General features: G+C 34.7%; 3 protein-coding genes across 5 annotated transcripts in view; 1 reads left to right on the forward strand and 2 right to left on the reverse strand.

Annotated features, from left to right (window-relative positions):
• Window positions 1-1001, forward strand: part of LOC120780204 (Y+L amino acid transporter 2) — a 41140-nt gene extending 40139 nt beyond the window's left edge. For all 3 annotated transcript variants that reach the window (XM_040112469.1, XM_040112467.1, XM_040112473.1), the window contains exon 9: window positions 56-1001. In XM_040112469.1, the coding sequence (XP_039968403.1) occupies window positions 56-58 (3 nt within the window). In that variant the 3' untranslated portion in view covers window positions 59-1001. The remainder of the gene's footprint in view (window positions 1-55) is intronic.
• Window positions 1002-7649: 6648 nt separating this feature from the next.
• LOC120782459 lies at window positions 7650-9282 on the reverse strand. The gene has a single exon (XM_040114749.1). It carries the CDS (start codon window positions 9139-9141, stop codon window positions 7714-7716), a length of 1428 nt encoding a protein of 475 aa, XP_039970683.1. The 5' UTR covers window positions 9142-9282; the 3' UTR covers window positions 7650-7713.
• A 1623-nt stretch (window positions 9283-10905) lies between these two features.
• LOC120782219 lies at window positions 10906-12903 on the reverse strand. The gene is made up of 3 exons (XM_040114381.1): window positions 12520-12903; window positions 11931-12443; window positions 10906-11874 (listed from the first exon to the last, which is right to left on the reverse strand). The coding sequence occupies exons 1-3, from the start codon at window positions 12901-12903 to the stop codon at window positions 11194-11196; spliced, it is 1578 nt and encodes a 525-aa protein (XP_039970315.1). The 3' UTR covers window positions 10906-11193.
• Window positions 12904-14462: the final 1559 nt, after the last annotated feature.

The following is a 14462-nucleotide window of genomic DNA, read 5'->3' on the forward strand; positions in this document are numbered from 1 at the left end:
GTTTTAGAAAGTATTTCAGCCTTTTTATTAACCTCAAATTTCAATCATTTTACAGTAAGCCTCACACGTTTCCTACAGAAGACGCTAATGGTAGTCGGCAAAAGTAAACCAGCTCAGGTGTAAATGTCATAACCATGGATTCATAACGCTACATACACACATACATACTACATATACAATATATCTATATATGTATATATAAATAAACCGTACAGCCATGTACGATTTCTCACAAGGCATTTAAGAATTAACATGATGTAGGCTCCCATATAGTAGTGCTTACCTATATGTATGTATATTATAATTTTAAAAAGAAATGATGCAAAGCAAAAAACACCAGCGAAGGGCTTTTGTGAATTGAAGCTCCATTTTACAGTAATCTTAAGTTTAAGTAATTTAAGACGGCTAAAAAATATGAAGAATTGTTGGACAAGGCAAAATAAGCATATACTGTTAAACGAACTTTTGGAGGGGACCACTACCAAAACAGCAAAACCAGTGTATTTTTAAGAAAACCAGAAAAAAATAATAATAAAAAGTGAAAAAGTAATAATGATAGTGTTCGCGTGCATTTTTAGTATTTTTTCAGTGAGTTCTTAGCGAAAGCTTTTAAGCTGGAAACTGTATTAAATAACCTATAATTTTTAAGCAAAAATTTCAATATGCTGTGAATACCCCTAATACAATGAAATAGTCCAGTGCTGCATACTGCATGCTTAATAATTATTTTAAGAACTGTTTTTTAGCGCAAAACCACTAAAAATTAAGTATTTTTAAATAGAAAAAATAATAAAAAATTGGATGGATTTGAGCATATAGAATATTGTATTAATGCTGCAAATATACCCGAAATAATTTAAAAAAATATCAGAAAAACTCTAAGCCCTCAAGTTTAAGACGTTCTTATTACTCATATGTAAACTTAAAGCTTTTAAAGTTAAACTTTCGAGCTTTTGGAAGGGGAACAGTAAAAATAAATAAATGGAGATTTGAAACACATATTTCAGTATATATAAATATATTAACAGATTTTCTTTTAACTATATATAGCCAGTGACACTGCATACACCAAAAAGCTTGCAAAAGTTTTTTTCTTTAAGTTAGATATTTTTAAATTTAAGTTAAGCTTTTTTAAACATTTCTTGCATCCATTTTTTTTAATTTTCAAAAGCACGATTAATTTTGTTAAAATTTCGTATCTGTCTTAAGGAATAAAAAAACGCTTGTGTAAAATAAAATTATTAATGTTGCCACATTGTTTTATTTTTGTATTGTTTTAGTAGTTAGAAAAAACGTAAAAAATAAAATGAAAAAAAAAATATAAAAAATTCTACGGTTTCACGAACGAATAAAATGTTTTGGTTATCACATCCAATAACGGTACTGTTGAACACTGATAAAAATATGTCACTGAATAAGTGCGCTGCAAGCATTAAACTTCGCTACCAAGATGATACGGAAGGGCTATACAGGTTTGGGTGTAAAGATTGGACAAGTACCGTGTCACCTCCTACCTTATTTAGGTTTGGTGAAATCGTATATCTCAAGCGGTATCTGCTATATTCTGAGCCAAATTTAGTGTGCGAAGTTACCCAAACATTCCTATCTTTTAAAGTGGACCAAATCGGCTGACAACCACGCCGACTTCCCATATAATAAACTTTAATATTCCAAAGTAAAAATCAGATTTCACTTTACAGTATAAAAAACCAAACATCAATGAAGTTATCAGAGTGAAACTGTGCACAAATAATGCCCTAAAGTTATTTAAGCTTATGACCGAAAAATGTCGAAATCGCACCAAATATTTTCAAGCACCCAAACCCAAATATGTGGACTCCAGTACATTTGGTGAAACGAATTAACGAATACATCGTCCAATCTGTAAGTTCCTGTATTGAAATTCAGAAAGATTTGTTTGTGATGACAGCTACCCTGTGCAAAAATGGGTAAACTCGGGTCATTACTTCCTTTAGGCCCCATAAACCTAATATAAATATTTTCGCACTTCCGTTTGACTTTTTGTTATTTCCAATAACAGTGTATCCTCTTGACTAAAATTAATGAAATCGGGGCAATACTTTCCCCAGTTTAGCCAATACCTGAAGGCATTTACCCGACTTTGAGCTTTGCAAGTTTCGAGGGTATCAGTTGTTCAATTACACCTGTATTTAGCACTTCCTTACTTGTTTCTATTATTTTTTTCTGAAAATTTGCTTTACAATTTTAGAATATCACAAATAATTCGATTCATATTTAAGGTCCATTTACGTACTAATCAAGACAGCAATTCAATATTACAATTTTTTCAAAAGAATTAGACAATTTCCTTTTTTTAAGGTGGAATATGTAAACTTTTTACTACTGTGACGTCACAGCAATGTTTTTATGTTTCAAAATTAATATACAACATACGATTATATAATTTTTTATCGCAGCAAAACAAAATGTGTGGCGAAAAAACTCTTTTTAATTTTATACAAAAAATTTAAAAATTAATTAAATATTTTAAAAATAGCATATCATTAAAAAAATAGTCTATTTGCATTAATACATTTTTATTTTCTTATTGATATATATTTATTGATAAATTAATTAATTTAATTAAGCTTCAGTCACAATTTCTGGAAAGAAAAGCACATAAATGTTAAATAAGCAAAGATTTAAAAAAATAATAATTTCGATGCACCCTGTGTAATAAATTCAATAGCGCAGATATTTTCAAAATTAAGAGCCGTGGATTAAATTTTCACGAAATATTTTCATTGCACTATTTCTCTGCTAATTTTTTGGTATATTATTATTACATAATAACCAATAACAATAATTTGGATTACATAACCACTTTTTTAAAGAAAAAATTTAGCATATTTATGTCAGCAAAATGTATTATATATTAAGATTTCTTTAAAAAATTAAAAAAGTAAAATAATTAAATTAATTAATTTTTAAAAGATTTTTTTTTTTAATTTAATAATTCAAGTAATTAAAAAAATATAAAAAAATTTCGGAAAGATCTAATGCAATTAAATTATATTATTTTAAAAGTTTTGCATAGTTATCATTTATTTAATTTTTTTTATTTTTTTAAAAAATTAACGCATGATTTTTAATTAAACAAAAATTATAATACGGCTCATTTAGCAATTTAATTAATTTTTTTGTTATTTATTATTAATTAAAAAGTATTTACTTAAAAAATATATTTTTTTAAATAAATCTTCTTTTTTTTTTGTTTTTTTTCACTATCCGCAAAAATTTTCAAAATTATTTTTTGTATTTTTGATTTTTTTTGTCCTTTCACAAAATTAATAAAATTAATTAATTAAAAAATTTAGTTTATTCATTAATTTTAATAAATATTATTAATTAATTAATTAAATTATTTTTTATGTATTTGTAAATAGATAAAAAAATCAAATATACAAAAAATACTTTTGAGAATTTTTACAAATAATTTAAAAAAACATAAAAAATTTAAAGAATATATTTTTTAAGTCAACCAAAATAAAATTATTTGTAGATAAATTTTCTGTTATATTCCTTGTTTATTTTATTAATTAATTAATTTATCAAAATGCTTAGAAAAAAATTAATATTAATAAATTAAACTAATAATACAACTCATTCAAACTTTTCTACAAATAATTTTATTTCGGTTTACTTAAAAAATATTTATTTGTTTTTTTATTTTTTTTCAAATATTTTCTGTTTTTTTTTGTTTTTGTATTATTGTTTTTTTTTCTGGGAGCCAAATTAATACTTAAAATTTTATGAAAAATAATTCTTAGCTATTTTCGCTTAACAAATTTATTAATTTTTTCACATAAAGGATTTTACATTAATTTTAGAAATTTTCGAAAATATTTTTTGCGTTTTTGATATTTTTATTATTTTTTGTTTTTAAAGTCAAATTAATTTAATTTAGTAACACATAAAAAAATTATTAGAATTCATTCTTTAGACATATTATATAAGTTTTTTTTTTTAATTTTTTTCTCAAAGCCAAAATAAATAATGAGAAAGTACACATACTACTTTTTCTAACAACTGATTTTAAAATGATCGGTTACCTACCCCAATACATATATGTATGTATATGTATATACGTGAGTACACACTAATACAATTGTTACTGCCATCATTAAAACAAAAGCAACAATAAAAGGCAGCTAAAACTCCAAACTAAATTCCAGCAAAAGTTCTCTTGAGGGGAATTGAAATTTTGAGAAATATATTTGTGTATCCATACATACTTATGAATGTATTTATATACTCAAATATATATAAAACATATCTACCATAGAAAATTTTGTAGCAAATCGTTGTAGCAACAACAAACATTAAAACTAAAGCAACACTACTAAATACCTGAACGATCCTACAAAAAAAATTAAATCCTCTTAGTGTCTCAAATTAATGTTTTCCATTTGCCATAACTGTTCTTTGTTCAGTGTTCCGTTGGTTGCTTCTTTAGCTGTTAAAAAAAAAAAAAAAAAAACAATAAATAAATAAACAAAAATAAAATACAAGGTCTAAAATGTTTAAATTATTGCATAACCAGCTGAAAGTATATTAATAAATATAATTAACATGAAAAAACTGAAAATTTTAAAAATTATTTATAAGTGACACTATGTAACTAAGTAAATATATAACTGTATATGTTTGTATGATATTGAAATACTAGCAAATGCTAAAACTGTATTGGAAAAATTGTTGACAATAATATTATTATCTTTACGATTGCATAATGTATATAAATGTATGTATGTTTTTTATGTACACAAAATTACTCACTATTTAGTCATTGCGTCAGCGCATTTTTGGAATTTAATAAAGTGCTGCATACACTGGGAAAAAGGAATGCGAACAATTAACTTGCTAAACTGATTTTATGCACACACATATACATACATCTAATTGTACACATATACATACATATATATTTATTATATATTAAATAATACTGCATTGTATTTATAGCTGTTAGAATTCAATTAAACGTACATTTTTTTGCAGTGTAAAATAGAAATTATATAAAAAATGTGCACAAATTAATTTCATTCGCTTACAGCCAGGTGTAATGGAATTGATTTGCCCAATACTAATTACCAATGAAAGAAAAATAAATATAAACACATGCATACATGCATACATGCCAGCAAAACAATGAAGAAGACAGCGAAGTTTCGTGTGTTTTATTTTTTTCCACAAAAAAAGATTAACCAATAATTTTCATATCAGTCCGAGACAAATCTTCGATATCTGCTCTCAAGTAAAATTAATACTTGTTAGAATATCCAGCCCACAGCAACTGCAGCGTGCTGGAGCCCAGTAGGTGTTGGCTGAACCCAAGAATGTTAAGGAATGGATGAACTTGCCAAAATTTTATAGTCACGACGTCACGAACTGATATTATTTCACGGTTTCCAAGTCTAGCCAGATCTTTCTCCACTTGGTCTTTTCAACAGAGTGGAGTTCTTCCTCTAACTCTGCTTCCCCCGACGGCTACTGCGTCGAATACTCTCAGAGCTAAAGTGTTTTCATCCATTCTGACGACATGACATAGCCGCTTTTGCTTAATTCGCCGAACTATTTCAATATCGTCGTATATCTCGTAAAGCTCATCGTTCCATCGACTGCAGTATACGCCGTTGCCAATGTGCAAAGAACCATAAGTATTTCGCAGAACCTTTCTCACGAAAACTTGTAACGTCGACTCATCAGCTGTTCTCATCGTCCATGTCTCTGCACCATATATCAAGACGGGTATGATGAGTAACTTGTAAAATTTGGTCTTTGTTCGTGCTGAGAGACTTTATTCTCAATTACCTACTCAGTCCGAAGTAGCACCGGTTGGCAGTAATGATTCTGCGTTGGATTTAAAGCCTGATATTGTTGTTGGTGTTGATGCTGGTTCCAAGATAGACGAAATTATATACCACTTCAAAGTTATGATTGTCAACAGTAATGTGAGAGCCAAGAGTGCAACGACTGTTTGTTTGATGACAAGAGATATTACGTCTTGTTTTCCTTCATTACCAGACCAATTTGCTTCGCTTCTTTGTCCAACCTGGAAAAAGCAGAATTAACGGCGCGGTTGCTAATACCAATGATATCCATATCATCGGCGTACGCCACCAGCTGTACACTCTTATACAAGATTGTACATTCTCTTTTTAGCTATGCAGCTTGTATTATTTTCTCCCGGTGTAGAGTGAAGAACACGCACGATCCTTATCTGCAAACTCGCTTGGTATCGAACGGCTCGAATAGGTCCTTACCGATCCTGATGATGTTGCTCAAAGTCAGCTTACACAGTCGTATTAGCTTTGCGCGAATACCAAGTTCAGACATAGTTCATATTAAAGCTGCCATATAAACGGACCATCAAAATCAAGTGCTTGTATGGAAAACTCTTTCCTTTGACGAGATATTTTCACGAATATAAATGCAATATCCAAAGAAATTGTTTAGATCGGACCACTATAGCAATGAACAAAATCAAAGTAATGTTATAAAAATGCACCTGTGAGAGATTTTACAGCTCCGGTGCAACCGCGGGTTAACGTTTTTCTGAGTTTTTGCTCCAATTTTTGATCTGATATGCACCATATTCCGGAATATTGACATTACCTTAGGCCGTTATGACTACATGCATCCACTTTTGAGAAGCTAGACAAAGTGATAAATCGATTTTTCGACGTCTTCTACAAATTTTATGAAAATTTATCGGAACAAGCGTTACATTCCATGATTCATTCTTCCACAACCTTTCACTCAATTCCTGTTTAATTCATATAAGAACCTAAGCTTTATCCTTTAAGTACGTGGAATCTGAAGTCCAGTTTAGCTGTATTTAGGTACCAATTTAATAAGAAAGAGAAGAAATAATAAGGCTTAATAAGGTAGGCTTCTGCGTCCTAAAAACTATCAGAACTGAATCCAAATAGTTTCTAGATTAAATATTTTCAAGAAATCTTTTCGGAAACCTTGCAAAGAGTTTAAGTGCAGTTCTGGTGATAATTGTACATTTGTTCTTCTTCTTACTACAGTTTGGATAAGAAAACATATTCTGTCTTCATACCAGAAGAATGCAATTTCTACCAAGATAGTACAACCTTAAGCAGACAGCTCTCGTTAACCAGAAAATTACATCCGTACTTTAGTATTATGAAAACCGTAAAATCACCGTTTAATTGATATTTTAGCCAGAACCATATACTTATACTAGTGGGACCTCCGTACTGTAAGTTATTACTTTCAGTGGTTTCTGGGCCAACGCAACATCACGACCTAACAACATTGACTCTAAGTATATCCAAGTCGTTAACACCAGTTCATGTAATATTGCCAGCATCCCCATTTAGCGCACCTTAAGACTTTAAATGGAAACCTAATAAACCTCGCGATTGTACTCTGGGCTCTTATCGATGTAAAAGTAATGTAAATCGGAGAAAAACACATCAGAATGTAATAAAGCAGTTAATATTTTGATACAGCATACTAATGATTAAGATGGACCCCTGACATTGTCATGAACCGCCGAGCCATATGTGAAGACCCTAAAGAACCAGAAGTGTATTTCTTCCTCTAATAAATTAAAATCAACACATCCAAAGTTGTATTGTTCCATTTGATTTATTGCATTATTATGTTTCTCTCTTCAGCTTAGCACATTTTTTTTTTTGATATAGGATTGCTCTGTCTTTAATTATTACGCACAGCCAGTATTTCATCTTTGATGGCGTCCGCCAATTGTGTCTTACACAACTTCAACTTCAAGACCTTATATTTAGCGGCATTATCGTTGAGTTCCTTCGCCTTTCGACGCAAAAAGGGCACCAAACTGTTTTTGTATTCGCAAAACTCCAGCTCACGCAGCAGATTCTCCAGCGAGACCTGCGCCAACTTGTACCGATTGAAGTAGTATTGCATGCTAGACTGTGGCTGCTTATGCTCGCCCGGCAACTCCTTTCGATCTGTTTGATTTGACTTCTGGCAAACATTATGACACAACTGTGCCACGCCCTCGGCGTATTTGCAATCATAATACTGCTGCAAAGCCATGTAAATACGCTCGAAGCTCTTCTCGAAACGTTCGGTCCAAGCATATAGTTTGCGCTGAAGGGCTGAACGCATCTGTGGCGATTTCTTTGCCTCCGCAGGGTTGTTCGGCACGCTGCCGCCTTTCAAACGATCACCAGTCTCACTCGAATCATTATGCGTAGTCGTTAGCTTCTTATGCTCCTCCTTCATACCCATGTAGGCGCAGTGTGCCAACTTCAGCATATCACCAGTGATCTGACCTTTATCAAGCGAGACGTCGAAGAGTATCCACCAGGGCTCACCGCCACCGAAATGCGCACTAATACAGTCATTGATCAGCATGTTACGCTCATCGGAAACACCACGTTTCAAGGTGCCTCGCTTCATTGGCGGTAATGGGGTGCGCAGCAGACGACACAGACTACGCTTCGAATTCACATCCAATTTGTGCAGATACAAATGCATTATAACCAAGCCGACCTTATGGATCATATAGCGTTGATCTTCGAACTCATACTTGATCTCGATTATCTCATGCCATTGACCCACGCCGAAGAGACGTCGATACTGTGAGTCCAGCCACTTGAACAGTTGATGCGTAGTGCTGAAACTCATGTCGCTGCGCAACAAATGAAAGAAGTGACCGGTGATCGGATGCTGGCGCAGATCGTAGTACCGTAAGTGGATATTGGTGAGTTTACACTGCATCAGCTGTAGGCGTCGCTCGACATTGCGCACCACAAGTTGGTGTAGAAAGAAGAGCGGACAGAGACGCTTATTGCAGAAACGTTGTAGGCAACAGTTTTTACGGTTCTCCAGTAGTTGGTGTGTCAACGCGAACATTTCGTTACGCGTGCGCGGATCCGTGCCGTTACCAACGAAATCGAAGTGTACCCGTCTAGTGCTGGGCGAGTCCTCGCTCTGTGAATTTTCTGTCGATTTTTTTGGCTGTTCATCAGGTCGAGCGCTCTGACCAAGCAGGTCGCTGCTCATCATTTTGCGTAAGCTACGCGCTGTTTGTAAGCGCTTCTGAGAGAGTTTCGGCGTTGTGCTGCCGTCGAGCCATTCCACTGACGTCTTTCTATCCATGGAGAGTTTTTGCAAGTTTTAACACAAAATTGCGATCATAAAAACTATTGATTTGAATGAATTCTGCGTGATTTTTCGTTTATTTTCAGGATTTTTTTGCCGAAATGTTGTATTGTTGTTTCTCCAAAATAATTTATCGTCTTTTTCTGAACAGTTAAAATTTTATTTAGTTTTAAGAAACACAAAAACTGTCAATTTTTTTTTATTTATCGAAGTTCGTAGGTCGATTTTTTAAATATTTCTAAAATACAGGCGAACACGAATAATTGAAAAATTAAAAAAAAACCGCAAGAACTTGTGACTTCAAATTTCAGGGATTTCAATTTCCGCTAGATGGCTCTCATACTCAGAGGGGAGACCATCTTCAGCTCACTCAGTCCTCGTTAAGTATGAAAATCCCATTTACTCCCACTTGATGAATACTAATTTACACGGGGCCGAATCAATTTTTTCGGGTCTTTGGAAAAAGCTGCCGTACCGATGGTCTGAGCCAAAATACTAATTTACACGGGGCCGAATCAATTTTTTCGGGTCTTTGGAAAAAGCTGCCGTACCGATGGGTGACTTCTGACAACAAAATCTACCGTGAGACCACTTCACAACAGTGTTTGACGACGTTCTATGCGCAAGCCAAAATACTTTCTGCGTCGTTTAATAACCTTCGACGTAACATTGAAGTGTGTACCAAAAACCAAGGAATAGTCGACAAAGTGGATTTCACCACGAATCGTCTTCAAAAAAGACGAATTCTATCCTAACCGCCGTATAAAGTCTAATCACCTTTTTCTCGAATTTACAAGGTGGGATCTACATCGGCAACCTGGAAAAGGGCATAATGATCACACAGCGCTACTATGCCGAAGTACTCTTTTAGCATGACATTGAATAGGTCGAAATTTGAGTTGAATGAGGAGGAGGTATTTGCAAAACTCCAGTAAACCTATATTTAAGACAGAAGAAGTCGAAGCAACGCCAGGTTTCTAAATTACGTTTCTTTTTGTAGACTTCGTACTCCGCAGATCACTCTCACGTGTAATAAGGAACCAGCCTACTCGATTGTCTTATGTTCTTAACTGGACCTTGTTTAACACAACCAGATTCTAATCTCGCGGAGAAGGACATTAACTTAAGAAAGAGTCATCTTCCTTAGTGAACAACAAAATCGTTTTTCTTATACGAAACTTCAGTAACTTCTTATGTCTCCTTATCTTGGACCTTCTTACGCATTTAATGGATAGCAGAGGCGTCAGTATGACAGTATGTTGGATAAATAGACGCCTTTCTCTTTATGGAACCAGAAATTATAGATCTTCATCTCCATAATTGGTTGATACTTTTTCACTTCCAATTTTTGTCGAAATAGAAAGTTAATATTTTTCTTTCTGAAGATTGAAACTCGGCTATAACCGCCTAAACGGTGTCTACGCCAATAAAGAAGAAGAAAGACTGAATTTCAACTTTCAACGGTGAATCGGCAACTATTTCGCTTACGGGTGAGTTAAAGAACTTACGCCTTTTAACTAAAGCATACTTATTAACACCGCCAAAAAGTTCAATATCCTGATCTGAAGAGCGAAGTAGGAAATTATTCATCTCTGGGAGTTAACTGTTGAGGTAAGTTTCACCTAATGATTATTAAGCTGCAAAATTCCCTAAATTTGGTATAACCTCTGAGACCATAAAACGAAGTAAGGAATGGAAATAAGCCAAAAGACTATGGGTAGAGATGTGTCTTTATTTAGAAGCTCGTTATTTCGAGCAAACTTTTTCGAATATTCCAAAACTCAGTTCAACTTGCAAGACTGTCTTAAAGCATGATATTCAGATTTTGCAATTTTTTATTCATATTTTTCAAACTTCTACTCATCACGAGCCAGCTATAGATTAGAATTTTTTTACAATAAGATATCATATTTTAACCGTACTTTGGTAATATCTGTACTCACTGTATAGCTTAGGTGATAGCAAAGAAAGTTATTGCCAAAATACAGTTAAATTTGGTGCCTCACAAATTTCAGAGTACCGTTACGGCAGCTAAATCTACTCCGCATGCTATGCTTTGCCCGATATGGTAGCCTTGAAGGATGGATATTTTATAAACTCAATATTTGTACCAGTTTTGGTGAGCAGATTTCTTTCGCCTTTAATCGTTTCGATTAGCGAGTTCTGGCATGTCTCCAGATGACGCAATTTGCAGCTCGTAGCATAATCTTTTATCTCCTTCTTCTTGGCATCGAGATAGACACGCAAGATCGCGCTATCCGGCGAATTCTCAATCTCTTTAGCCAAACGTATGAACTCTCTTATGATCATGAGATAATTCTTTTCGAGCTTATCTAACGACTCCGAGCGTTCAGCTTCACGACCCATGCAACAATTACTGTTCGATGGACGGAGCGAGCTAAAGCTTAACATGTGCTTGAGTTCGAAACAAATTTTTTGTATATTTTCACGATATTTATACTCGTACAAACTGTGGATATGTTTAAGCACCGCCGGCACCAGCTGATCCATTTTCGTATACCAGGTATTCAGATTATAGGTCTGATTATTCTTGTTCTTTAATCTGTTGGATATCGAGCGGGACGAATTAGCTGCAATAAAGGTTGGAGTATTTTGTGCCATACTTAAGGTGGACGCGCCCAGTTGCGAATTGACAGTCAGCTGTGAACCGCTAGAGACGTGTAAGAAGGAGAGCAAGCTGCTTAAATCGAAATCGTCCGGCGCTTTGACCTGCAAGTTGAAGCGTTAAAATATAAATAGGAAGTAAAACACCGGGTTTAACTTACATCTGAAGAGTCTTTCGCATTGATACCGGCGTACGCAGAACTCGCTAAATTCAGTTGATCATCAATGATTATACCACGACCTTTCGCTATCGGCACATGGAAGACGAACCAGGTAAACCAGTTGTCTTTTGGTCCCAGTATTTCGCGCAGGCAATCGGTAAGCATAATACTCTTTCGACCACGTTTCGCGCTATTTATATTCTCGAAACAATTACGAAGACAAGTCTTCGTATCGCTATCCATGTGACAGAGAAAGACATGCATAACAGAGAGGCGCACGGTGTGGATGCGTGTCTGTGTGTCACTAAAAGTGAACTCCACGTCCATGTTTTCAGTGCCTTGACCCTTGGCGAAGAGCTGCAGGTAACGGGTTTGCAGCCAACGCAATAATTCCAAGGTATTACTAAATATATTCTGTGGACGTGAATGGCGTTTATTCTTCGTGGTCGAACGTGGTTGGCTGGAGCCGAGGAAATTGACGACATCATACTTGCGTAGATCATAATATTCCACCTGTGACAGAGTTGCGAAAGGTAGCACATCATTTTGGTAATTTCTGCAGATCTACAACGTGTCAAAATCGACTCACCTTGATCTTCATTAACCTGGCCTGCATTGTCATGATGCGCTTGTCCACCTCGGAGACGAGTAAATTGCATAAAAATGATATTTGGCATTCGCGTAGCGGAAAGAATTGCAGCAAGCAGCAACTGGATTTATTTAGAAATAGTTCGTCCATGAGCATGGCATATTCGGCGCGTACGAATGCGTTTCGTGTTGTGCCCACACAATCGAAACGCAGCGGCTGTGTGTGCGCATGCGTTGCCCATTTGGCGTAAGTGGCTGACTTGAAGCTTTTCAGCGCGGATGACGGTATGGACATGGAGAGATCCAAAACGTTGCGAAACTCTTCGGGATCGCCTCCGCGTACATCCTCATCCACTATTACGACAACACGCTGTCTACGGGACATCTTCGTTTTTCTTTAATTCCTTTTTCGCTTTTCTTATTTCATGCGCTGCAACGGACCTCTGATTGGTTTTAAATTGGCTTCACAAGCGGAAATTATACTTAATTTAGCGCGAGAAATAGTTTGGTTAAAATTTTAAAGACTAAAAAGCAATTTAGATTTTTTTATGTAAGTTTAAAAAGTTTCCGAAAATATTTTTCAGTTAGAAGAATTTTTGAAGTGTTTTCTAAAGTTGTGCGATACAAAATGAAAATAAAAAGCGGAAGCGTGTGTTCTTTTTAATTTATTTTTTAATAAGTTATTCACAGTGAAGTCTATTTGAGGTACCGATGGAAACGATTGCCTTATTATGTAGAGGAGCCATTGACAAAAGTTGAGATCTCGCACCGAAAGTAGTCCTCTGGCTCTATGACACCATAGTCAAGCTCATTATGTTCTATGGCGTTTTTATATCGTGGAGGGCTGTCGACCACACTTGCAAAGAAACTCGAGAGCGTTCAACAGGTGGGGTTTATCAGCATGTGGGCACCACACAACTCTTGCACATAGTGCCCGTAGACATCGTCGAAAGTTGCCATCGGGCTCAGAGAATATGTGTTCCTAAAAGAACACGTGTCTGCACACTCAGAAATCTTCACACACTTTAACTTCATACCGGATCACTTGGATCACCTTGAACAACAATACCTTTACACGACCAACGGACTTAAGGTTGTCAATAGATTACAGTGGAAACATTTCCAAGGTTACATCAATGGGACGCAAATAACGGACTAGGGGTTAACCCCTGTAAAACGGAACTGATGCTTTTCACGAGTAAAAGCAAAATATATCAATTTTCTTCCCTTCTCGGGGTACTACAACTTCTCTGTCCTTCATAGCAAAATATTCAGGGGACGTGATCGATTCTAACCTGAGCTGGAAAATTAATATTAGGAAACGAATTAAAAATAATAAAAAAAAAAAATACAACAGGAACTGCGGCCTAAAACTGAATACAGTCATCCGGAAGTATACGGTTGTCCTTAGATCAATTCTTGCATATGGAGCAATGGCTTGGTCAGCATTTAAGGGACAATTTAGTAACAGAAAATTAAATGACAGCTGGTTCAGGCGGTACCTTCTACATCAACTCTTTTTTTGGATAGCCGCCATTTTGCAAGAAATAAAAATTTGGATCAGTGCTTCGATCATTACCGTAATTTATCTTTTATAGTGATTTCTTTTTTACTTGAGGTAATTTCAAGCAGGGCAATCTTCCTCATCGCCGGACATCTTTTTTTGGAAGTGCTCCTAGAGATTGCCTATAGGTTCAAGGGAAACCAAAATTACTCTAAATGAATCGCCGGTTATAAGAGTAAATTATTAATTTTTCTGACTAGCAAGTGAATGTACCCCCTTGAGCTAGTTCAGACTACTTGTTGCCCATCTTCTGCTGTTGGAGGCTACGAAAGCAAAATTTTAAATATTACTCTAGTTTTGCCTTAATTATAAAATTACACGATTTGAATTAAATCGATTAATAAAAGTTTTCGAAGATCTGGAGCTAACAAATATTTTCA

The sequence above is a fragment of the Bactrocera tryoni genome, chromosome 1 (genome assembly GCF_016617805.1).
Source record: "Bactrocera tryoni isolate S06 chromosome 1, CSIRO_BtryS06_freeze2, whole genome shotgun sequence".
Taxonomy (NCBI): Eukaryota; Metazoa; Arthropoda; class Insecta; order Diptera; family Tephritidae; genus Bactrocera; species Bactrocera tryoni.